The following is a 26425-nucleotide window of genomic DNA, read 5'->3' as shown; positions in this document are numbered from 1 at the left end:
TTTACTGATCACTGTGATAGCCAATTAGACCCTATCCTTGCTATCAGGTGATTGGGAAGCAAATGCGCGCTTTTATTTTTTTAAAGCTCAACTGAACTTTCATTTTAAATCGACAAATATATTCCAGGTGAGTCAAAACAAAAGGCTGTGCAAAGTCTTAGGCCCTTTTCACACTGACAGACTGATCGGTTCCGCCTTTCAGGCAGACCCGACCATCCATTGCACTCTATGGAGCGGCGAATGTCCGTTGACACCCGCCGACATCCGATCCATCTGCTAAAAACAGATGGAGTTTCATTCCCCATCCGTCTGGAAGACTGGATGACAGTCTGGTGTAAAACGGACAGGCAGTCCGTTTCTAGCCAACCGCCCATAGAGGACAGCAGGCTATGTCTGTCTGCTCTGCATCAGTGCAGTGGACACGGAATTGTCTTCTGCCTGCTCAGAGAGGATCAGCAGAGAGCTCCCCTGTTGAGCAGGTGGATCTGCTGGCGGCCTCCACTAGTGTGAAAGAGGCATTTCAGTTATTTTTTTTTCAGAAATCGGTCTGTAAAAAGGTCAGTCATCTACCAGCATGGTACAGAGAAGGACCCTTTATTTCTGTGTGGTCTTGTGTGTTTTTCTTTTATTTGTTTTTTTTTTGTTTTTTTTGTTTTTTTTTTTAGAGGTTTAACATGCCTCCTGCTGAATCAGAACTAGAGTTCTCCAATCAGCAGGGAGCATAGGATTTGCTGCGGGCAGGGGACAGGCTTTTCTATTCAGGTTGTGTTTACTTTTTTAAGAAAACTTAAGCAAACTATACATTTGTACTTCTTTCTTTTTGATGCACTTAGAATGTATTAAGCTGATTTTGGATGAAAATTCAACTGAACTTTAATGGGTTATTAGTTTTGTTAGTTTTGTTTTTATATTTGACTGAGTTCTGCTTTAAAGCAAAATGCTAGCCAAAATACTTGCCGCACCAGTAAAATATGTGAATATAAAACCCTACCACACCATGGAAGGTGGCCAAACTACTTCCAGCTTCGCCATTTCTACAACCATCAGGACAGGGGCAGATTCATAGAGATCTGACCCCATTGGAGGAATTCTGTCTCCCCGGTTCAGGTTGCTCACACACCATCTCAAAATGTTATGGCATAATACTTTAGAGCGCCTTCCCCAATTGTCACTTTTATGTCCGAGACCGGGAAAGGGAATTTGGCCATGCACCTTCTTCAGAAGAGTGGGGGGGAAAAAAATCTTTTACCTATAAACTATCAAGAGCCTCTCAGGCACAAGAGAGAAACTATAAATTATTGACTATCATTTCTCCATAAAAAAAGTAGGGGAAATCGTCACCGCACATAGTGATTAGGGTGTGCCCAGCCACACACCCTGTGCATGCCTATGTCCATACCTGATTCTCTTAGGCCAAGTTGACCTCAGTCCTACCTTTTGCTTGGGCCTATTATTTGTTAGCTGTCAGACTACAACCCACATTTTTTTCCTTTATTTATATATAGCCAATATTGTACTTTTTGAAGTTCTGGAAATGTGTGAGGGATTAGCAAGAACCTGCACGGAGGATGCCATTGCTAAATGCAATTCTGTCTCTTGCTTCAATACTTTAAAGTGAGAGACAGAGGACATATACATGCAGAGATAGTAGGGACATGCAGGTTCTGCAGGACCAAGCGATGGTTGGCTTCCCCTTCACATATTTTTTTCCTTTTCTATATCAAATATTGACCATGGTATGCAGCAGCAGAACGTGCAGGACAAAGCCTTTCTGCAAGCGCTGCCAATGTGCCCTTTGCTTTCTCTTCTTTCTCTTCTGCTAATCCCACCATTGCATAGCAAACTGGCTATGAGGAGTCAGCAGAAATATTTGATCATGTGATCACTGCTTGCTGTAGGATGATGATCTTGGTCATGTGCAAGTATTCCCCCTTTCAGGTACTGAGCATGAAGAAGATGGCGCCATGATCATAAAGGGAGAGGAGGGTTTAGCCACACAGCACTGGGTGCTGTCTGAGCAGCTTGAGCCTACTGTGAGTTGAGGACCAGTAATGAAGAAGTGAATAATAAGGTGGCAGACTGTACATAAGTGCCACAGTTTGGAGAGAAGGAAAGATCTTGGGTAAAGGCAGAACAGCAGCGAGAGAGGATTTTGTCCAACTTACAGAGGACAGGAGGGAATAGCATTTCTAATCTGGCAGCACTGCCCCATCGGTACAGGCCACTGCTATCCCCAGGGCGGGTCCACAGGGCTCTGTAGCGTTTTAGGCCTTTTATGCCGTATTTGCTCCTGACTGCACGGTTGTGGTCTACAGCCTCTGCCTGCAGCTTATAAGAGGTAGTTAATGTACCAGACATTTGGATGCCATGTGCATTAAAAAACAAATGACTCTGCACCACAGAGCACAGTGGGGAGCAGCAAAAGGCCTGGTCCCCTCCTAAAGTCTCTTTAGTGCTAGCTGTATTGTGGGCTACTGATCCAAGTCTATCCTGTGCAGTAACATCAGTCTCTCCTGCTGGCTCTACATCCATCTCAGACTCCCAGTCCGCTCTGGCATGCCTCTCCCAGCTCTCCCGACTGGGCCTGTCACTCACTCAGACTAGTGTCTCCCTCCTGAAGACTTGCCTGGCAGTGTTCTCCGCTGTCCTCTCTTGCTTCTGTTCAGGACACCCCTTGGATTGTGTGGGATTCCCTCACAGCTGCAAGTCCCTGGCCCAAGGTCACCCCCCCAGACTGGAGCGCCCCAGTCTAAGGCCCCGACAGCCTAACACGCAATCTCTCAGTTCTTCCACCCAAACAACTCCTCCCTAGCTGGGCTGACCCAAGGTATTTAAGGAGGCCTGCCCCCTGCTAGTCCTAGTTGGGGATTGGTCAGGGCTCCTTGCCACACCCCAGAAAGATCCACCTCTCTTCCCCTCCTCTGCTTCTAGAATCTTCCAGAGACCAGAGGGAGCATCACCTTTTGGTTACCTATCTGTGAGTCACCAGCTTATGCCAAAATGCTCCCCAGCCCACAGATTAAAACAGGCCTAGCCTTCAGGTAGGCCTGCCTAAATTTACCTGCACTGGCCAAAAAACTAACTCTAGCACCTACCTACTGTAGAGGGTGCTACAGTTGCAAAGAATTCAGTGTGGCAAATTCCTGCATTAGTTCGCCAAGACAACAAACATGCAGGGTTCACCTTGATTCCATGGTGGTAGCGAACTCAAATCTCATGCCTAACCAGGAGTATTTAAAATAAATAGCAGAAACTAAAGTTGTGTTTTTTTTGTTTTTTTTTTTTATGTTTGTTTTTTTTTTTTTTGACCATCTCTCATATGAGCCTTTTTCAAGCTCGGAAAAAAATCCTTTATGAAGTGGACCTCTCTGAAACCTTAACAGTTATGGTGTGGAAGCAACAAAGGAACATCCCTCTGGATAGAAAAAAATATATATAATTTTTTTTTTTTTTTTTTTTTTCTAAATCAACTATTTACATTTTTTTGAAGACCGTTTACATTTCGATAAATAAAAGAACATTGAGAGAATACAATCATATATACATTTATCAATCAGCGCAATCAGACCAGCGGCAAACTGTCAGTAGACATGTGCACAGCCAAAAAATGTGTTCATTTTCGTTTCATTAGTTTATTTTTTCTTTTCGTTTTTCGGGTCATTCGCTCTGATCGCGATTCGTAAATTCGTTCATTCGTAAATTCGTAAATGCGTTCGTTCGTACATTCATACATTCGTTCATTCATACATTTGTACATTCATACATTTTTACATTTGTTCATTTGTAAATTCGTACATTCGTAAATTCGTAAAATCGTACATTTATAAATTAGAAAATTTGGAAATTTGTAAATTCGAAGTTTGAAAATCCAAAAACCCGAAAATTCAAATATCTGAAATAGTAACTAACTATTAAATTATAGGTATTGTAATTTCCTTTCAAATTTGACTGTCAGTGAACGTAACAAATACGAATTTATCCGAAGTTACGAATTATCCAAAACGAATGCTGCATCTAAACAAATGGAACGGAAAAATTAATAATAAATAATAATAATAAAACATTGTTATTATTATTATTATTGTTATTTATTATTATTAATTAATTACGTTCCATTCCATTTTTTCGGATCATTGATAACTTTGGATAAATTTGTATGTGTTACGTTCACTAACAGCCAAATTTTAAAGGAAATTACAATACCTATAATTTAAAAGTTACTAGTAATTACTAATAGTTAAGTTATTATTAGTTACCTATTATTTAAGATTTTCGAATTTACAAATTCACTAATGTACGAATGCCCGAATTTACGAATGTCCAATTTTATCGAATTTACGACTATTCTGAAAAAATTCGTTAAACAAGTTTTCGTTAATTCGGATATTCCCGAATTAACGAATTTTGTCGAAATTCGTTAAACGAATTCGGAACGAACCGAATTGCACATGCCTAACTGACAGTGCTTCAAGTAACCTGCATGTATCCCATACCCAAAGTACAGCAGAAATAGATGTAGCTCAGTTCATCCCACAGCCCAGTCACTAACAACCCTTAGCAGTGAATAAAAATCCTTAAATGACATGATATCGACTTTGGTAAAGCCTGCAACCCCACTTGCAGGAAAACGGCCCCCAACCACCCAGATGTGGCTACAAACGGTTCGAGTTATTGAGAGAATGGAAAAACTGGTCCACTCCCAAAAGAACAATCAAGCAGCCTTTCTCAAAACCTGGCCGTTATGGCATATGCTTGTGTATTCAAAGGAGGGTAAATGGTTGGAGGCTGGGGTGCAGTGAAGGAGCTGTGTTTGGGCTGTATCTCGTTTTTTTTTTTTTTTTCCCTTTTTCTTTTTCTCCTTCTTCCAGTTTCTCCCCTTGGGTACTTTTTCTAATTTTACAAAACAATTGATGGCTTGATGAGATTGTTACCTGCCAATGTATTATAGCTTTCCATCGGTTCCCAATGTTCACTACTGTCTGGTATCGGACATTGCATTATTCTACTGAACACAAGATTGGGTTATGGGTGTGTTTTACAGAGTCTCCTTGTTTGATCAGTATTTGTCTATTCAGGTACCTGTGGTGTTACCGATATTGAGAACTGCGCGATACTTCCATGTAATACCTCCATGTAATCTTAATGAACTCTATAAATAGACTTTTGTCACTTGAAAATTAAAAAAAAAAAAAAAAAAAACCATTGTGAGAGGTACAGACCAGTTGCCATCATTCATCCAATTGGAGTAGGATCAACGCTAGAAGGCTTGCTCACTCTGTAGAGGTGCTTAATAGATCCAGAGATGGCATCCCAGGGGGCTCAATCCACTTGTCCCATATCCTATAAAATATTAGTGATACCCCGTGGGCATAACTGTTTTTCTGTCTGAAACTCTGGTTTTCCAAACATTTGTCAGTCTTTTGATGGCAATCTCCGTGGCTGAGCCACTTGGGCAGGAAAGGCACACTGACTGACAAAGCTTTAAAATGTTCCATGAGATGTGACTGAAACAAAGGAACTCAGCATATCATTTTATCTGACTGTTTGATCTCCTACCTTTTCACCTAGACTCCTACTACAGATGAAACTTGCACACTTGGGAAGGGACTCCTAATGCAGGAGTTTAGAAAAAGCAAGCACCTAGTTTTCATTGGTTCCTTTAAAATATGTGATATAGATAGGTGTGTGTGTGTGTGTGTGTGTGTGTGTGTGTGTGTGTGTGTGTGTGTGTGTGTGTGTGTGTGTGTGTAAAATAAATAAATATAAATATATATAATTAGATTTTTTTTTTTTTTTTTTACTGCTATAGTTTTCAAGATGTTCTTATGCGTAATTTATCTTTTTAGCTCTACACAGTCTATCTAGAAGGCTTTATCCTCTTCAAAGTGCGGTACAAGGAGCTACATTTTTGGGATGAACAGGTGAATACATTGGCATTTTTATATATCTTAGATTCTGGATTATCAACAATCAGCATGGTGACTGTTACTCCTCCCAATTCACATTAGCTGTGTGGGTGTCCCATAGGCATTAGTGCATCGCACCATCTGGCTTAAAGTAAATGTTGCTCGTTACACTTAGAGCCCTTTCACACTGTGCTGCCTAGGGTGTCAGCGGTAAAGCGGCGCTATTTTTAGTGGCACTTTACCATCGTTTTAGCGGCGATATTCGGCCGCTAGCGGGGCGGTTTTAACCCTCCGCTAGCGGCCGAAAAGGGGTTAAATCCACCCACACAACGCCGCCGGAGCGGCGTTTTGCTGGCGGTATCGCAGCGCTGCCCCATTGATTTCAATGGGGAGCAGTGGTGAGTTCACTGCTCCAAAGAAGCTGCTGGCAGGACTTTTTCTGACGCCCTGCCAGCGCACCGCTCCAGTGTGAGAGTGAATGGAGCAGCTGTTTTAGGGCGGTATGCAGGCGCTATTTTTAATGCTATAGTGCTTGCAAAATGCTCCAGTGTGAAAGGGGTCTTACTGGGGTTGATTTACCAAAACTGGAGAGTGCAAAATCTGCTGTAGCTCTGCATAGAAACCAATCAGCTTCCAGATTTTATTGTCAAAAGCTTGATTGAACAAGCTGAAGTTAGAAGCTGATTGGCTACCATGCACAGCTGAACCAGATTTTGTGCTCTCCGGTTTTAGTAAATCAAACCCACTGTCTTCTTCCTGCTTAACAGTAAATACAACTTTTTAATTCAGTTTTTCATGCCTGGAGTTCACCTTTTTAAAGAGCCAATTTTTGAAGAATGTCTGGGGCTTTTTTGGGTGCAAGAAAAAGGCCTACCCCCAATGTGGTCTTCTTTGCATCCATGTCCCACGGCACTCTCAGGTGAACGGAGATATTGGTAATGAAAATGTCATAACAACAACACCGTGTTGAAAATAAAGACTACAGTATGTCGTAACCAGTAACAATTAATTCTATGTTTTTTAACACCAAGTGTGAGCCCGTATTTTGAAAACATTGTAACAATGAAATGTTACAAGGTTTGAATAGTGTGATTGTTTCTATGGTCTCTGGAAATACTTGAAATGTTCTACATGGCAGAAATTTGCTGGAATGTGCCATATGAGACATACTGCACTTGTCAACATATTTAAAGACTAAAGAAGTAAACTAAACTAATTTTATCTTTAGGAATGTCCCCAAATGTACATTTCCAAGTAGGTTCACTCTACCTTTCCTCTGCTGCTGCAAAGAAAAAACACACAGGGTAAGGAAACAGGTTTGCTTTGATGCACAATAAACAGTAGTAGTGCATCAAAATGTGTAAAATATCTTGATAGTCTAAGCAGCATTAAGGTCCATAATCCATCCTAGGTTGTAAGGGGAAGGAGGGTGCACATGATGATAATGCAGCTTCTGATGGTCAGGGTAATCAACACTATGACACTAAGGCCGGCCATAGACAGGGCGATTTTATTTTTCTTTTCTGCAACCATGGGTAGATGGGGGAATCTCTCCCGTGGAGCTATCGTGTTCTCCCAAAGGAGGGGCAGGGGAAGCCATCCCTGCAGGGAGAAAACCATTATTGCTAGCCGCTAGCAATAACTTCATGTAAAATCTGGTAGGCTGGTTGTACCCAAGTAGTTAATTGATCAACTTTGGTACATTCAGCCTGCCCATACATGGTTCAAATCTTCAGCTTAAGGCAGGCCATAGATAATGCAAGAAAATCGCTTGAGTCCCTCCCCGGGAGCTATTGTGGGGGGCTGTCCCTGCCGGGAGAACACAGTGATTATTGCTAGCAGCTATTGCCAATGGCAGTAATTGCATGTTAGAAATCGGACATGCTGATTGTACCCAAGTCGATCGAATCAACATGCCTATACATTGATCGAATCTTGGGTGGCCGACTGAGATTCAAAGCATCTATGGCCCGGTTAAGGCTAGCACTGCACTAGTGCACTGTACTACAGCTTAATGACAAATCCCTGCTGCCTTCTGTTTGTGGACAATTGGGCTGGGGATGTCATTGCCCTTTCATTAACAAAAGCTTGCATTAGCTATGAAAATGGCCAAAACATTTAGCAGGATTTGGCTCCCATATACTTCAATGGGGTTCAAAGCCATGTTCCGTGTTTGTAAACTTCCCATTGTGTTCATCAAAGTCCACTGAACTCAATATTTTAAGACCTTCAATTCATTCTTGAGCCCTGTTGAAGGTGTGCTGGAGGCCCTTTAACTCAGGATAGCAGCCAGTCTAGTGTCAAAACCCTGTCAAATTACTACCATTTCCACACCATCAGGTGGGAACACAATCCACTATGGGGACCCATCGCTATCTATACCTTTTTTAAGTTGCAACACCCTTTAAAAGTATGCAAACTCAAGGAATCCCAGTCTAAAATGTAAAAGAAAAAACATAATTGTTACAATAGTAATGAGAAACCTGAGCCTGGGATGATGCATGCAATACCTTTAACCTCACATTAGAGGCTCACCATCATATCCGAGTTCCCCTATACATGAGCCCCCTAATTGCACAGTTACCTATTTACATCAGAGCCTTACTATTTGGCTAACTTTAATGCAGCAGAGGGAGGTGGAGGAGGTCTGGAGGAAGTGGACCTCCATGTTTTCCTCATGCAATGCCATGGTGTGGGCAAGCCTGCAACCATCCCTGTAGCCACAAATGACACCATGGGATTGGTTTATTAAAACTGGAGAGAGCAAAATCTGGTGCAGCTACACATAGAAACCAGCTACCAGTTGTGTGTTTGTTTGTTTTTTTTATTTATTTTTTGTTAAGTTTTGTAATTGAAAAAGCTGAAGTTAGAAGCTGATTGGCCATCATGCACAGCTGCACCAGATTTTGCACTCTCCGGGTTTAGTAAATCAACCTGCATGTGTCCTGGACCATGGGCATCGTTGGTTGTTCAGGTACTGAGGACCATCCCGTCTGCACCATGGCAAGTCATGACAGGCAGGGCAAACTGGGTCCTGTGCTTGTTGGATCTATGAGTAAGTGAGGGATTTATACACTTTTTTTTTTTATTTTTTTTATTTTATATACAACTCCCTCCTGTCAGAGCTTACACAGGGCAGAAGGTTCTCCCTGCTGGGCTAGTCACCTAAACCTAGAACTGTGACATAGATTAAGTCACATGCTTTTCCATACTTGGGTAATTTCATTGATACTTGTGGCTGAACAGAGCAGAAGTAGAGCAAATAAAGGGCAAATATTTGCTGCTGGGGAGAGGGGCAATAAAGCTCATATGCATACACAGAACATAGGTTTGCTTTACATTTTCTTTTTTAGACTAGGCAGTTAAGAATGAGCACATTTTTAAAAGTCTAACTGTAAAAGAAATTCATGCCTATATTACTACAAATGTTAAAGAGAAAAAACTGCGCTATTCAAACACTCCAAACCAGCTGCAACTCAAAGTGAAATATGCACAAATATAAATAAGGAGCTGCGCTAAAAATTAGTTAAAAACGTGTAATTGAATAAGATTGATGGGATCAATCAGATCGAATTGAAAAACCAATCACAAAGAGTAACTCCAAACAGGGTAAATGAGTGAACATAAATAAATGGATCCACAGTCCTTGAAATTTCTTCTTATAACACAGCGTGTATCCACCACCACATAGAGTGCAAGCTTACCAGCTGCACGAGCTGTCTGAGCTTGTGGCTAATACCCAGCCAGGGCCTTTGATCCTTCCAGCACCTTTGGTGTCCGATAAGCCGAATGTTCCAGGGGACTTGTATTATATCCAGCGGTCAGCAGCCGGCCGCAAGAATGACCTCTGTGTGAATATTATGCCAGTAGAAAAAGTTGCCATCGGTAAAACCGGGTGGTATTTTTTGTTTTAAAATCTGTGCTAATGGGCAGAGAATGCACAAATAAAAATTCCATAGAGAAAGACGACCGGCAAAATAGTACAAACACGCCATACAGGACGCCCCAGGACGATGTCAGCTTAGTGACGAAACGCATAGGGAGGAGCGATGTGCTGACATCACTGCGTTGTTTCACGTCCTGCTTGTACAGGCGTGTTTGTACTATTTTGCTGGCCGTCTTTTTTTCTTGGAACTTTTTATCTGTGCATTCTCTGCTTATTAGAACAGATTTTATTGCAATAAATACCACCCGGTTTTACTGATGGTGAGACTCCTACTTTTTATTTTTTTTTTTCTACTGGCATAATATTCACACCGAGGTCATTCTTGTGGCCGGCTGCTGACCGCTGAATATACTCCAAGTCCCCTGGAACGTTCGGCTTATCGGACACCTGAGGTGCTGGAAGGATCAAAGGCCCTGGCTGGGTATTGGCCACAAGTTCAGACAGCTTGTGCAGCTGGTAAGCTTGCACTCTATGTGGTGGATACACGCTGTGTTATAAGAAGTCCACTGAAGATTGTATCACATGGTGTCTTTTATAAAACCTTTTTTTTCCTTTTGGAAATTTCAAGGACTGATTGATCCGGTTGATCTTATTCAATTGCACGTTCTTAACTCATTTTTATGCAGCTCCCTATATTACTACAAGCTGGCAGGGTAAGAAAAACAAGCCTAACCGGTCCACAGAAAGTCTTGTGCACCAATATTATGATATTCATGGTTTCTATGTACTGTCTACAGTGAGAATATGGTCAACCTTGCAAACCTTGGCTTCATGTGCATCGTTATTCTATTTCCAGTTTGTATTTTCCTGTCCTGCTTTTGGTTTGGGTATCTATGTTCAATCCTTTTCAGGTTTAGAAGAATGAATATAAAATTCTCTTAAAAATCCCAATATGGCTTATGTCTCCTCCTATAGATGCATCGGATATTTGGGAACAGACTACCTGTATTTCCACCAAAACACTACCTGGTGATGACCAAATCCATGAGTGAAGAGAGGAGGACAATGCTTGAACAATACTTACAAGAAAGTAAATGCTTTAACTGCTTTGTGACACGACTTTAGTATTAATACAGTTCATATGGTGGTATGGTTTATTTATGGGTTTTTCCCAGTACATCACTATGAGAGCCAAAGAACAGCAATAACAGCTATGTTGATTTGTAGTATTTTATAAGGTGGCATTTCCCCAGCACAGAACAAAGTATCTTACAGCATCACATCTCTACCTATTACTTTTTAGAAACTAAATACTACATGCGATTTCAGTCATACCATACTTAAATCCAACTCCAGCCAAACCCAAGGGGTGGTGGCAAGGGGTGTGTCCCATGCCTACATACTTTTTGCTAATCGGTGTTGCTCGTTTAAAATTTCAAAGATGGGAGATATGCCTAGGGATCTATTTTATAAAAACTTTTCATAGTGCACATGTGAAAAAAATATCTGCACATTTAGAATGAAGCTTGCCCTATTTTCTCTAATAGATGTAGTTCCTATATGGCCACAAAGCATGTTTCCTTATTGAGGTATTTATGGAACAAATGCTTTATGAACACTAGGTGGCACGGACAATATAGGAACTGCATGTATTGGAGGAAATATGGTACAGCAAGTTTGAATCTAAATATGCAGATCTTTGTCACAGCCGCACTACAAATGTTTTATACATGGACCCTCTTGTGTCTTTGCTGTTAAAAAAAAAAAAAAAACATATAGTGTATATACACATGGTTTATTAGTAGGGATGAGTTGAAAGCATTTTCATTTTCCTCAAATGGATTTTAAGGGTTGCAATGGGCCTTAAATGGCTTCTGTGGGGTACAGCAGTACCTTTCTACTACCCTGGACCTGATCTCCCCTTATTTAAAACACACACACACACACACATACACCTCTTTAGACTTAATACTTACCGTTGGGGAGAGCTGACATCCTTCAGTGTAGAGTGGGTTACAAGGCATAATGGGTGTAATACAAGATGAACAGGTGGGCGCCAGACACTTTTTTTTTTTTTTTTTTTTTTTTTTTTTTTAATGCAAAGATATTTTTCTTTTCCTAAACAGAACTGTGGGACAGAGGGTTAGGGCCAGGACACCCTTAGGTAGATGCAAAGATAATTGGCAGACTCTGAGACTATTATAAGTAAACAGTTATACAGGTGAAGGCCTCCAGCCGGACACCACTTCTGTATAGGTAGGATCACTGTCTCCTATGGCAACGATCTTGTAGCTGTTACTAACTGTAATGGTATTCAACTATTTGTAACGCAGACAGTTCTCTTTACCCTACACTCACTCACTGTGGGCCTTCACTCTAAGAGCTCCCAGTCTCTCTCACTAGACTTCAGATCCACTAGCCACTGGATCGCTGGAGCTCCTTCACAGTAGCACTCAGCATCTTCCTCAAGCATCACCACCACTTCCCTGCTGGGTCCCTGGCTTAACACTCAGATACTCTTCAAGCTTCACCCCTGCTGACACGTTAGGTCCCTGACTTGGCACTTACTGAAGTTTTCCCACTTCTTCACCGTCCCCTGGCTGGCGAGAAGTCTGCTCTGGTATTGGCCTCGGTTTACACACTGTGGTATCCAGTAGCAAGGTGGATGGTCCCTTAGTGGCAACAGCTTCCCCTCTACCTCCAACCGCTGGCGGAACCGTTACTTCTGGTTGGACTACAAGCCCACAGTCCCAACATTACGCTGCTTTTCCTGCTTCTGGATAAGCCCTTAGATAGCCTAGCAGCCAGATGTCCCTTAGGTTTCTGGCCTAGCAGCCCTGGGCAGTACAACACACGTCCACCCAGACAGCCGTCCAGGTGGCACAGAACCCCGATCACCTGACTCTGCCCATATAAATAGGCTCTCCCAGCAGGCCAAGGGACCCAAGAAAATCCCTGCCCATTGACTGAGACACCTCATTCATTCCTAATCTGTCCTTGCAATGCCCTTGTCTTATCTAATGTAACCAGATACCAGGCCACCTAGCGACAGAAGAGAGAAGTGCAGCAATTCCAGAATTGGGGCAAAAATCAATTGACCTCCTAACAGTTGGCTAAGGCAACTATCACTTGGCAACTAAATTAATAGCAACCCTGCCCAACATCTGGGTTTTGTTTCTATATCTAATTATAGAAAATGAAGCAATTATAAGGATCAAATATACATAGAACAAATCCCAAACTAAGAAACCAACTAAATGACCTCAAATACACCCCCTGGCACAAAAACATACCTTCTAAATATCGGGGGGGGGGGGGGGGGGGACTTTATTTAAAAAAAAAAAAAAAAAGTCACCTAAACAGCTGAATGAACGTTCCAGCTTTTGGTGAAATTTTTTTAGCGTTCAAAATAAGTAGTGTCCCACTGTGGGGGAGCTGTCAGTAGTTACTATTTTACTAAATGTGCACTTTATCCTTTTTTAAAACTACTTTACAATGACGTTTTTAATATTTTCATTTTGTTTTTTCTGTACACCTTAATGCATGATACATTTCTATAGTTGTTTCAGATCCTGTTGTTTCGAGTAGTGAGATATTCATGGACTTTTTGAAGAAACTTCAGTTGGTAAGCAGTTTTAGTGTTGCGTTTTTTTTTAAATTTTTGTCAGCATTCGCTGCAAAACAATCGACATACAGTAAAATGGAGTTGGAAATGTCCTTTCTAAACAACTTCTTTTTATAATTGTAATTTTTTTAATGGATTTTTTTTTTCCATTGTGCAGGACAAGAATATAACAAATGAACATACACTTGTCACATAGCAAGGGAGATGTTGAGTAGCCATAATAGAATAAAAGTTTTTAAGGCACAACTAGAAGGACAATAGCTTAAAGTGATACTATAAGTGTTTTTTGAATGCATGAAGGTTTAAAAAAACTTTAGCCTTCACGTCTTTAAAGATCATAATACATAACCATGAGAAGCACATCAGAGTAGAAGATAAATTTAGCTGTGGGAGATGAGATGAAACCAGTTGAGTTGGGGGATAACTTGGAGAGACCTAAGGGTGAACCATGCCACAAGTAATTGAGGAAGAATAACCAAGCTACTATCTTAGCTGGGAGAGACTCCATTCTCTGTACTGCTGAGATGGCGTTCAAAAGTTGAGACGGGGGTGTAGTAGCTCTCCAATGAATATCAGTCTTCGAGCAGCAGTCAGAATGTAATTTGCCAGTTTTTTTTAAGTTTTGGGTAGGCCTGGGAAGGGGAAACCAAGAAGGCAATGAATGGAATCTAGAGGTAAATGTTACACCAAGCCACATTTTTATTAAAACAGCCCTGTTCTGTATTTGAAATCTGCAAAAAAAGTATATACAGGGCCAGTGCAAGAATCTTTGTTTACTTAGGCAAAGGTATAAAAGATCAGGTTGTGCCGAGTAAATGGATACTCATGTCAAACCTTAATGTGTGTGCCCACAGCACTTTACAAGCCCCTACAGGTCATCAATTTAGAGTTTTATGCAGAAATACTGGTGCTAAAATTATTGCTTTCACTCTGGCATGCACGCTGATTTATAACAGGTGTAGGACAATCGCCATTTTCATATGTGGGTGACCGCTTGCATTTTTTGTGTGGGGGGGCTTTATTTTTATTATTTTTCCATGTCTTCTTTATATGCTTAAAGAGGTTGTAAACCCTTCTGTGATGTTTGTTTAAAAAAACAAAAGACATACTTGCCTCCAGTGTGCCGTTTATTTTGCACAGAGTGGCCCTGATCCACCTCTTCTGGGGTTCCCCGGTGGCACTATCAGCTCCTCCCCGCATCGGGAAACCCCCTAGAAGCGCTCTCCCTGGGGGTTACCGTGCGGGAGTGCTCCTGAGTCTGGCTTTTGCGTCCATAGACACAGAATAACAGACTCGGCCCCGGCGCCCGCGTCATTGGATTTGATTTACGGCAGCAGGAGCCAATAGCTGCGCTGCTATCAATCTATCCAATCAAGAGCAGAGGCAACGGGTAGAGAGGTAGAGCGTGTCTCCATGGGAACGAACAGGCTCAGGTGAGTAAAATGGGGGGGCTGGTCAGTGTCAAGTTTTTTTCACCTTAATGCATAGGATGCATTAAGGTGAAAAAACAAGAGGGTTTACAACCCCTTTTAAAAATTTTTTGGTTTATTTTTTATTTTTACATGACTTTTATTGCTATTACTTAGGGCTATGTTTCTCAAATTCACTCCACAATTACCCCCAACAGGTCATGTTTTTAGGATTTCCATCAGATGTAATGGCTGTGGTAATTACTAAGGCAGGGAAACTGATCAAATCATCTGTGCAAAATAATGGAAAGCCTGAAAACATGACCTGTTGGGAGGACTGAGGTTGAGAACCACTGGCATATGGGACCAAAAGCCCCCTACGTGATCGCATATAGGTAACAGGTTCTCTTTTATTAAGACACCCAGGGGCTATTAGACCCTGGATGTCTCCTTTCTAATCCACTGCAGCTGATGCAACACAGCTGGAGAATGACAGCTCCGATCCAGGAAGTGATGTCCTACCCGTCACTCCTGGTCTGTGTACAAGAGGGAGGGTGAGTGGATGGCGGTCCGCTAAGGTCCCGTCACCTCTCCCAGCGACACCCGCCATGACAGTACCGGGCCCGCGGGTGGGACAGTGGAGCACTGTAAACATGGTGGGGAGGAGGCGGCATATTGTGGTGGTGGCGGAAGTGATAGGAGGCGTCAAAGATGGCCTAGGCTATAAGAAGATTGCCAAGACCCTGAAACTTTGCTGGTGGCCAAGACCATACAGCGGTTTAACAGGACAGGTTCCACTCAGAACAGGCCTCGCCATGGTCGACCAAAGAAGCTGAGTGCACATTCTCAGCATCATTTTCAGAGGTTGTCTTTGGGAAATATATGTATGAGTGCTGCCAGCATTGCTGCAGAGGTTGAAGGGGTGGGGGGTCAGCCTGTCAGTGCTCAGACCATACACTACACACTGCATCAAATTGGTCTGCATGCCTGTTGTCCCAGAAAGGAGCCTCTTCTAAAGATGATGCACAAGAAAGCCCATAAACAGTTTTCTGAAGACAAGCAGACTAAGGACATAGATTACTGGAACCATGTCCTGTGGTCTGAGACAAAGATAAAAAAATTTGGTTCAGATGGTGTCAAGTGTGTGTGGCGGCAACCAGATGAGGAGTACAAAGACAAGTGTGTCTTGCCTACAGTCAAGCATGGTGGTGGGTGTGACATGGTCTGGGGCTGCATGAGTGCTGCTGGCCCTTGGGAGCTACAGTTCATTGAGGGAACCATGAATGCCAACCTGTATTGTGACATACTGAAGTAGAGCATGATCCCCTCCCTTCGGAGTCTGTGCCACAGGGCAGTATTCGAACATAACGACCCCAAACACACCCCCAAGACGACCACTGCCTTGCTAAAGAAGCTGAGGGTAAAGGTGATGGACTGGCCGAGCATGTCTCCAGACCTAAACTCAATTGAGCATCTGTGGGGCATCCCCAAACGGAAGGTGGAGCAGCACAAGGTCTCTAACATCCACCAGCTCCGTGATGTCATCATGGAAGAATGGAAGGACTCCAGTGGCAGCCTGTGAAGCTCTGGTGAACTACATGCCCAAGAGGGTTAAGGCAGTGCTGAAAAATAATGGTGGCCACACAAAATATTGACACTTTGGGCCCAATTTGGACATTTTCACTTAGGGGTGTACTCACTTTTGTTACCAGCGGTTTAGACATTAATGGCTGTGTGTTGTTGTTTTGAGGGGACAGCAAATTTGCACTATTATACAAGCTGTACACTCACTGTTTTACATTGTAGTAAAGTGTCATAATAAAAAAAAGAAAATATATATATATATATATATATAGTCCTCTGAAGTTTGCTGGGCAAACTACACCTCCGGTGATGTCAATCTCTTGGGTTCCCTGCATCACTCTCTGGTTCTGCTGACCTCCACACCACTACAGTATCCTGTAATTGAGTAAAGGTTAGCAGGTGGAACTTGTAAGAGGAATGGCCTGTATGTCGTCTTAACCTGACCAGAGGAGAGACATAACCTAATGAAAGAGATCATAAACACAGTGCTGTAGTAAAAATTCCCATCACTGAAAGATGACCCTGCACTGGACCACCCCTACTGATTACCTGTTTCCGTGTTTACAGCCCATCTGGTAGAAACCATTGGCCTGCAACGAAAGCAGAAATGTTTCTATTCTCAATGGCTCACTTTAAAAGTTAAGTCAGCCTTTATAAACAAAAATGCAGCGCTCAATGGGACCAGTAGTAAAGAACTATTGCTGATGGTATAATCAATAAAGTTCATTTATTGGATGCATGCTGAGTTTTGAAATTAAAAACTGTCAATGAAAAAATGAAATGATAAAATTATTAGACTTCATAAGCACAACTCATTATTATGGTTGAAGTAATCCGAAAATTAGTATATAGGATACCACCATGACTTCCAGATGACAAGGGGTTAATGTCAGTAAGTGTGCTCCAAGCTCCGATCCTAATTGTCAGACTCAATGTGCAGGGAGAAAAATAGAGGTGGAGAGACACCGCTCTCTAAGGTGCACTTAGTGGCTGTATTCAGAATATCAGACTCTCTGTGATACAGGAGGTGTATTGTAGATCGCGCCTCTGAACGACCTCGGTCAAGCTGGCTGGAACCTGGCGTGCCGGAGGGCGCTCTGGATGGCGCGCACTGAATCCGGAAGCCAGGAAGCAGGGTCAGGGACAGAAATGAGGTGTACCAGGAAGCTAGGCGGATTGCAAGCTCAAAGTAGCCGTGGCGACCGTGACTTGCATGTTTTGCGCTCCTGCGCTTTATCAAAGCAAGTCAGCCTTTATGGCTATGTTCTATGTTAGGCTCATATTTTGGATGTAAAATTAAACCTGATTGGAGTCCAAAGCCCTCCACCCCAAACTGATCCCCCCCCCCCCCCCCCACAAATAGAGCTTTCTTTTAGTGGTATTTGATCACCTCCTATGGTTTTTATTTTTTGCGCTATAAACCAAAGAATAATGACGAGTTTGAACAAAAACACAATATTTTTTTACTTTTTGCTATAATAAATATCCATTTTATTTATTTTTTTAAACAAATTTTTTCCTGTTTAGGCTGATATGTATTCTTCTACATATTTTTGGTAAAAAAAAAAATCGCAATAAGCGTATATTGATTGGTTTGCGCAAAAGTTATAGCGTCTAGGGCATAGATTTATAGGATTTTTATTTATTTATTTTTACTAGTAATGGTGGCTGTCACGAATTCACACCCCACGGCGACTAACCAACCGCGACGTGCGTTCCGTGACCGGGGTATATGAGGAACTAGGGGAATAAGGGGGAACTTCTACTGCGCATGTAAGACTGGCTGTAGTATTTGCACAGCCTGCACTACCTTTGGCCACCACTAGAGGGAGACTCCACTCCAATCCAGCTAGCTGACCACACACAGGCAGATACAAATCTTACATACAATCTGGTGCACTCTAAGGGTTGGGGAGCAATCTAGCAACTACTACACACTTCTAGGATTCCTCCAGCTATCCTGCAAGCTTGAACCCCGGTGTTAATCACTCTTCCCACTGTCCCCACACCCACACACCAGACACACAATAAACGATAGCCTGCCACCACCCAACAGTTTGTTCGCAGACTGGTCTGCTGAGCCACCACACACACAGATCTCTGTCTGGAAGATCTGTTAGCTTACAATCTGCATGCAATCTGCCAACACACAGTGCAATTGCATACCGATTGGTACGTAACTTAAACCGAGTACTTAGGCACTAAAATACAACAACCTCTCCAGAGATATGAGTCCTAGCTTAGTACACAGAAGTCACTTATTAATTTTATCATTTAATATCCCGAAAGTGGGCAGTGCATAAAAGATATACAAAGAAAAAGGAGTTACGAAAAAAGATACAAAAAATGCAGAAAGACACACAATTGGCAATTTGCTATGAAAATAAAAAGGGATAAAAACAGAAATAAACTTTACCCAAGTCTATTCGTTAGTAGAAGCATACTGGAACATGTGGGAACTCCCCAGTTTCGAACTGGCTTCGTGGAAGAACAATGTCCATATCTCAGGCTACCCAATTTATTGAAATATGGATGCGGGCTGGACTTTAGCCCTTGGCCAATCAACCCTGGGGGGGGGGTGTTCCTGTCTCGGCCCACAAATGTTTTGTGTTCTGAAATGACCAGAGTCACATTGGCCCAGAACGGCACTGATTGCTGGGTCATGGATAGGATTTCCGATACCAGCGCATCATGCCGATCGCAACAGTACCAATCACTGCCTGCCGCAATCAGGCGCCATATAACGGTTTTGTGTGGTTCTCTAGGATTCCACACCTGCTAAACATACAGAGTTACATGTACACGTAACCCATCACGTGTACGATCAAAAGGAATTATTTTCATCTCTCTGCCGTTAATATTTTAGCTTTTATGAGAGATAAAAATGGTTCCTTAGATCTCTTGATATTAATCAAAGCTTACAGACTGTCCGGAGCCTTGTGAATGCCCCCTGCAGATCTGTGTAGCCAAGATGACTAGCAGATTCCTTTGAGCCTCAGGAAGGTGGCAATCTATGTTTACTCAAATGGGAACTTTTATTGGCATCTAGGTGTCACTTAGATCCTAGAAAAAACTATCTCTGTACTTTTCAAATGCTAATGAAAGAACATATGTGCATGACTGACATAGAATACTATATTTCTAATAACCCAGAATTAAACTACATCTACAGATCACACCACATCTAGTTAAGGCAAAACTATCCTACGCTTATATTTTCGTCACATCTCCCCCTTCCAGATGACGCACAGCTGAGCCTAAACGGGTCAGCTAACGCGTCTGCATGGAAGATTCCCTAAGATGGGGGTGAAGGTTCCCCCAACTGAAGCTTGGCACCACCGACATTTCAGCCTGTCCCTTTGCAGATAGGAGAGGGCGACCACACCCCTCTCTGACTGATCCTAACGGGTCTGGATCAGGATTGGCCAGTAGATTGCCCTGCGGATCCACTTCATCCACTGGCCACTGACTACCTACTGAAAGGGTACAGACAAATTTGTCATTGTGTGCTGTCAGCATTCTCAGCCATTGGCCCTGGCCATCTGGTGGTACTCTATGAGCTACCACAACCAGATGTTTGAGCCTGGCATAAGGCCGTCCCTGGGTGGTCTGGGCCTGGTTCCATGACCTGGGTACCAGGGCCTCCACCCTTTGGCCTGTCTCCCACACTTTTTCTTTTTCTGCCTCAACAGAAGGCCTGCCAGCACAACCCCTGAATTCCTCTACGCTGACACCAAACATATCAGCCTGTAGGAACGCAGTGCCATCAGCTGCAGCCTCTGTAGGAGCAGATTCAGATGGGGTCAGTTTTCCCCCATAATCCTGTGGTTCTTCCCCTGTTATGCACAGCAACAAATCCTCAATCATTGTACTCATAGCTGTAGGGACAGAGGATGAAGCCACAAAACACTTTATTCTGCCAGGGGTCATCCTTTGACCCGTGTCACACTCTCCTACTCTGTCCTCCTCAGCAGAAGGCCTGCCAGCACAACACCTCAGTTCCTCTGGGCTAACATCAGACTTATCAGCCAGAAAGTACCCGGTGTTGTCAGCTGCAGCCGCTGAGATGGTAGGCCCTGATGGGGCCAAATTTGCCCTGTCACCCTGTAATATTCCCTCAGTGACACACAGCAATGAATCCGCAATAGCAGTACTCGCAACTGTGGTGACAGAGGAGAAGATCACAGAAGACTGAATTCCACCGGGGGTTGTCCTTTGACCCACATCCCATACTCCTACTCCATCCTCAGCAGAGCATCTGTTGGCACAACACCTGAGTTCTTCTGGGCTGGCAACAAATGTATCATCCCCTAAGAACTCAGTGCGGTCAACCGCAACTGCCAAGGGAGTAGAGTCAAATAGGATCAGATTTGCCCCCTCACCCTGTGGTCTTTCCTCTGTGATGCACAGCCCAGAATCCACAATGGAAGTATTGGTAGCTATGATGGCAGAGGAGCAAGCCACAGAAGACTTTGCCTCACATAAGGTTACAAGCACACCTTGCTTGTCCTTACCAGGATCTATTGAAACACAGTTTTCCTTTTCAGCAGGTACTTCAAAACATTCCTTTTCTTTACAAGTGGTTACAGAGTCACAGTCCCGTTCCCCATACACCCTCATCCCGCCATCCCCAACTGGCAGTCCATCAGCCAGACCTCTGTACTCCTCCAGGCTGATGTCAATTTTAACAGCCTCAGGGGACTCAGAGCGATCTGCCACAGACGCCAGGGAGACAACAGGGTGAGGGGACCTCAGGCCTGCTTGACCAAGTTCACAAGGGTCCGACCCAGTTGGATTGGGCCCTTTCACAGACTGTCCCTCTGTAGCAGTGGGCAATGACCAGTTCGGGGCAGACTGGTGGGCCCCGGGAGTCACCACTGCAGCAGAGGGAGCGTCTGCGCAGCACAGATCATGACTTTTTACATCACACAAAACATTATCAATTTCAGAGTTCATTGTGACTTTAGTTTCCTCTCTGGGCCTTGGCTCCAGAAACCCATTAGGGCCTGGACCTGGCACACAGTCACTAGTCCCCTGACCCTCCCCAGAGTTCCCAACGTGCACTGAGTCACCCAACAGTACTTTACGTGAATCCGGGGCTTCAGGTGGAGATGCAGGTTCCAAGGGGGCTGAATTTGGCTCATAGCGGGCTACCAACTGCACCCGGTCAGTACTCGATAGTACATTACTGGCATCTGCTATGCCTACTTCTCTCACTTTGCTTTTTGATCCTCTGAGCAAAGCAACACAAGCGGTTGGTAACACAGGGATGACTCCTCCAACCCCTGTGATAACTGTGGCTTTCTTTGGGACCACATCCTCATGGCTCCTCAATCCTGAAAGAGCTAGGACATCCGTGGATCCCGTATCTCGGAGTCCGACTGAAACATTATTACCTGCAGTGACCAGCTGCAGGGTATCCGCACGGCCTCCTACATTTGTGGGATCTGCTCTGCCCATTTCTTTCACCTGGCTTTCAGATTCCTGGTTCAACGAAACACAAGCCATAGGCATGGCAGGGATGGCTCCTCCGCCTCCTGTGACAACCATGGCTTCCCCTGGGATCACATCCTCACAGCTCCTCAATCCTGGAAGAGCTAGGACATCCATGGATCCCATAGCTTGGAGTCCAACTGTAACACTGTTACCTGCGGTAACCAGCTGCAGGCTATCCGCATGGCCTCCTACATACGTGGGATCTGCTCTGCCCACTTCTTTCACTTGGCTTTCAGAGTCCAGGTTCAACGAAACACAAGCCATAGGCACGGCAGGGATGGCTCCTCCACCTCCTGTGACAACCATGGCTTCCCCTGGGATCACATCCTCACAGCTCCTCAATCCTGGAAGAGCTAGGACATCCTCTGATCCCATACCTCGGAGTCCGACTGTAACGCTGTTACTTGCGGTAACTGGCTGCAGGTTATCCGCTCGGTCTCCTACATTTTCCCCAACAAGCAACACAGTAGGGGGTGCACTTTTCACACTTGCTGGTGGGCTAGGCCTCCTCCTCTTTGGACAAAGGCTCGAGTAATGTCCACCTTGGTTACAGACAAAACACTTCAAGGTTTCCACAGATGTAGGTCTGGCTCTTGTAGTTCTTGATGCAGATGGAGGTGATGTTGCATTTCCATGCTGGATTTGGGTACTGTTCAGTTTGTGCTCTCTCTCTCTTTGCTTCATCTGCTGTAGTGATTTCTTCCACTGAGAGGGTTTGAGAACAGAATCATGCTGTCTCACACAGTCATCTGAAATGGCACAGTCTCTGGGTTTAGATGCCATAGTGAACTGTTCATGGTCATCCTCTATCAACGCACATAAAAGCTGGGTCCTCGTCTTGCCGACTGTACTGATGCCTCTTAGCTCACAGAGGTCAATCGCGGTCTCTTCGGATTGCCTCTTGTACCAGCATATCATCTCGTGGGTTACCATCTCCAAGTTTTTTGCCCAAATAAAAGATAGAAAAGAAAAAACAAGAGGGGGTGGGGAGCAAATAGCCAAGTATGTCTTCTACAAAACAAAAATTATGCACTGAGTGAGCTTCTGTAGGTCAGTTGCTTCTAACAAGCTTCCAACCTTTAGTACACAGGTTAAATGAATAAACCATGTACTAATGTACTAAGCAAATTCCGCTCGCTGCCGCCAATCTGTCACGAATTCACACCCCACGGCGACTAACCAACCGCGACGTGCGTTCCGTGACCGGGGTATATGAGGAACTAGGGGAATAAGGGGGAACTTCTACTGCGCATGTAAGACTGGCTGTAGTATTTGCACAGCCTGCACTACCTTTGGCCACCACTAGAGGGAGACTCCACTCCAATCCAGCTAGCTGACCACACACAGGCAGATACAAATCTTACATACAATCTGGTGCACTCTAAGGGTTGGGGAGCAATCTAGCAACTACTACACACTTCTAGGATTCCTCCAGCTATCCTGCAAGCTTGAACCCCGGTGTTAATCACTCTTCCCACTGTCCCCACACCCACACACCAGACACACAATAAACGATAGCCTGCCACCACCCAACAGTTTGTCCGCAGACTGGTCTGCTGAGCCACCACACACACAGATCTCTGTCTGGAAGATCTGTTAGCTTACAATCTGCATGCAATCTGCCAACACACAGTGCAATTGCATACCGATTGGTACGTAACTTAAACCGAGTACTTAGGCACTAAAATACAACAACCTCTCCAGAGATATGAGTCCTAGCTTAGTACACAGAAGTCACTTATTAATTTTATCATTTAATATCCCGAAAGTGGGCAGTGCATAAAAGATATACAAAGAAAAAGGAGTTACGAAAAAAGATACAAAAAATGCAGAAAGACACACAATTGGCAATTTGCTATGAAAATAAAAAGGGATAAAAACAGAAATAAACTTTACCCAAGTCTATTCGTTAGTAGAAGCATACTGGAACATGTGGGAACTCCCCAGTTTCGAACTGGCTTCGTGGAAGAACAATGTCCATATCTCAGGCTACCCAATTTATTGAAATATGGATGCGGGCTGGACTTTAGCCCTGGGCCAATCAACCCTGGGGGGGGGGTGTTCCTGTCTCGGCCCACAAATGTTTTGTGTTCTGAAATGACCAGAGTCACATTGGCCCAGAACGGCACTGATTGCTGGGTCATGGATAGGATTTCCGATACCAGCGCATCATGCCGATCGCAACAGTACCAATCACTGCCTGCCGCAATCAGGCGCCATATAACGGTTTTGTGTGGTTCTCTAGGATTCCACACCTGCTAAACATACAGAGTTACATGTACACGTAACCCATCACGTGTACGATCAAAAGGAATTATTTTCATCTCTCTGCCGTTAATATTTTAGCTTTTATGAGAGATAAAAATGGTTCCTTAGATCTCTTGATATTAATCAAAGCTTACAGACTGTCCGGAGCCTTGTGAATGCCCCCTGCAGATCTGTGTAGCCAAGATGACTAGCAGATTCCTTTGAGCCTCAGGAAGGTGGCAATCTATGTTTACTCAAATGGGAACTTTTATTGGCATCTAGGTGTCACTTAGATCCTAGAAAAAACTATCTCTGTACTTTTCAAATGCTAATGAAAGAACATATGTGCATGACTGACATAGAATACTATATTTCTAATAACCCAGAATTAAACTACATCTACAGATCACACCACATCTAGTTAAGGCAAAACTATCCTACGCTTATATTTTCGTCACAGTGGCGATCTGCGATTTTTTTTTTTTTTTTTTTTTTTTTTTTTTTATCATTGTGACTGTGATATTGTGGCGGACATATCGGACACTTTTGACACATTTTTAGGACCATTCACATTTTAAAAAGCGATCAGTACTATAAAAATGCAAGGAAGGGGTTAACACTAGGGGGTGATCAAGGGGTTAATTATGTTTCCTAGGGAGTGTTTCTAACTGTAGGGGGAGGGGACTCACAAGGGGAGGAGACCGATCGGTGTTCCTCTGTACTGAGAACACACCATTGGTCTCCTCCTCACCTGACAGTACGTGGATCTGTGTGTTTACACACACAGATCTACGGTCCTGCTGTTACCGGGCAATCTCGGGGGCCCGGCAGACATCGCAGCATCAGGTCCCCAGTGACACTGCGGGCGCATGCCATCGCCGGCGGTGCACGCGCGCCCCCTGGTGGGCCAGGAAGGCGAGGGCGTCATATGACGCCCTCCCAGAACGAGAGCCGCGCCGCCTGGCCGTCATGACAGCCGGCTGGGCAGCAAGCGGTTAAAGAATAAGCAGTATTCCTAGTAAATGTGTGCATCACTACAGCAATAATGCAGTTGGACTTATTCAGTAAAGCAGTGCAAAGAAACTGGTGTGGTCAGTGCTGATTTAGGAAGCATTCTGTGTATAATTTTTGCACAAAAGCAACATAAAATATTTTTTTTTTTTTGTTTGTTTTTAACACTTCTTGCATTCTGGATCTCTGGATGACAGATACCATACCTGTACTGTCCCGTATTTGTTGTACTTTTTATGAATATTGTATTTAGCACTTTTTTTTTTTTGTTCCAGTACTACTCAAAATGCTTTTACTTTTTTATTTTATTTTTTTTTAACAGGGAACTTTTAAGATGCCCAAAGTCTCATTGATCCTCAAGGTCTACTTGCCCGATGGCAGGCAAGTTCAAGTGGATGGTCAGTCATCTGATACTGCTGAGAGAGTGCTGGAGGTAATTACCTGTATGTAGGTTACCTGTACAATCGTGTTTATCCTCCTGTACAGTTGTATCACATTATGCAAAGCTACCTTGGCTTTGGTGTACGTAATATATGCAAATGAGACTTTGAACCAAATGTTGCAAGTTGACTTGTATGCAGGAAACTTTTCTGTCTTGTATATCATCAATCGTTCCTAATATTTTGCACCTTTTCTTGTTGGCTGTAAACTGATCAAGAGTCTGTTTTTATCTACAGCTTGCTTTTCAAGGCACAATACTTATCTGAATATCATGTTTACCTAACTTTCATTGACCCCGATACCAGATTACACAATAGTTTTATTACCTGAGAATCAAGTTAAGCGTGTTCTGAATGCTTGCAATGCCACATGGAAAGTACAGGTTTAAAATGCTCTGAATTCTAATGTTTAGTATGGGGAAAGCATGGTCCATGTGTTCTGAACTCTCTTGTGCTCAGATTGCAAAATAACATTTCTAACTTTAACCGCTTGATATCCGCGCTATAGCCGAATGATGGCTACAGCGCGGACCTTAATTCCCGGGAGGCCGTCATATGACGGCCTCCCCTGTGCACGCGCCCTGCAGGGCGCGCACCGAGCGCGATGTGATCACCGAGTCACTGAGACTCGGCTGATCACCGATCCAAGTAAGGGGCCGGGTCTCCTCGCGCTGACGCGATCACCGGCTCATTAGCAAGGGACATCGGTCCCGAGGAGGAGGAGGCAATAATGCCTCAATTGTGCCACCAGTACCCCCTGCCAGTGCCACCTGACATTGCCACCTGACAGTGCCCACCAGTGCCAACTATCAATGCCTACA

At 43.7% G+C, this 26425-nt stretch overlaps 1 protein-coding gene across 3 annotated transcripts in view; it reads left to right on the top strand.

The window, feature by feature from the left end:
* The window catches only part of SNX31 (sorting nexin 31), a 66131-nt gene that overhangs the window by 11696 nt on the left and 28010 nt on the right, over nt 1-26425 (top strand). For all 3 annotated transcript variants that reach the window (XM_073632048.1, XM_073632050.1, XM_073632049.1), the window contains exons 2-5: nt 5847-5921; nt 10768-10882; nt 13353-13417; nt 25487-25597. In XM_073632048.1, the coding sequence (XP_073488149.1) occupies nt 5847-5921; nt 10768-10882; nt 13353-13417; nt 25487-25597 (366 nt within the window). The remainder of the gene's footprint in view (nt 1-5846; nt 5922-10767; nt 10883-13352; nt 13418-25486; nt 25598-26425) is intronic.

Source organism: Aquarana catesbeiana, linkage group LG05 (genome assembly GCF_042186555.1).
Source record: "Aquarana catesbeiana isolate 2022-GZ linkage group LG05, ASM4218655v1, whole genome shotgun sequence".
Taxonomy (NCBI): Eukaryota; Metazoa; Chordata; class Amphibia; order Anura; family Ranidae; genus Aquarana; species Aquarana catesbeiana.
This window is presented reverse-complemented; position numbering and strand designations above follow the sequence as displayed.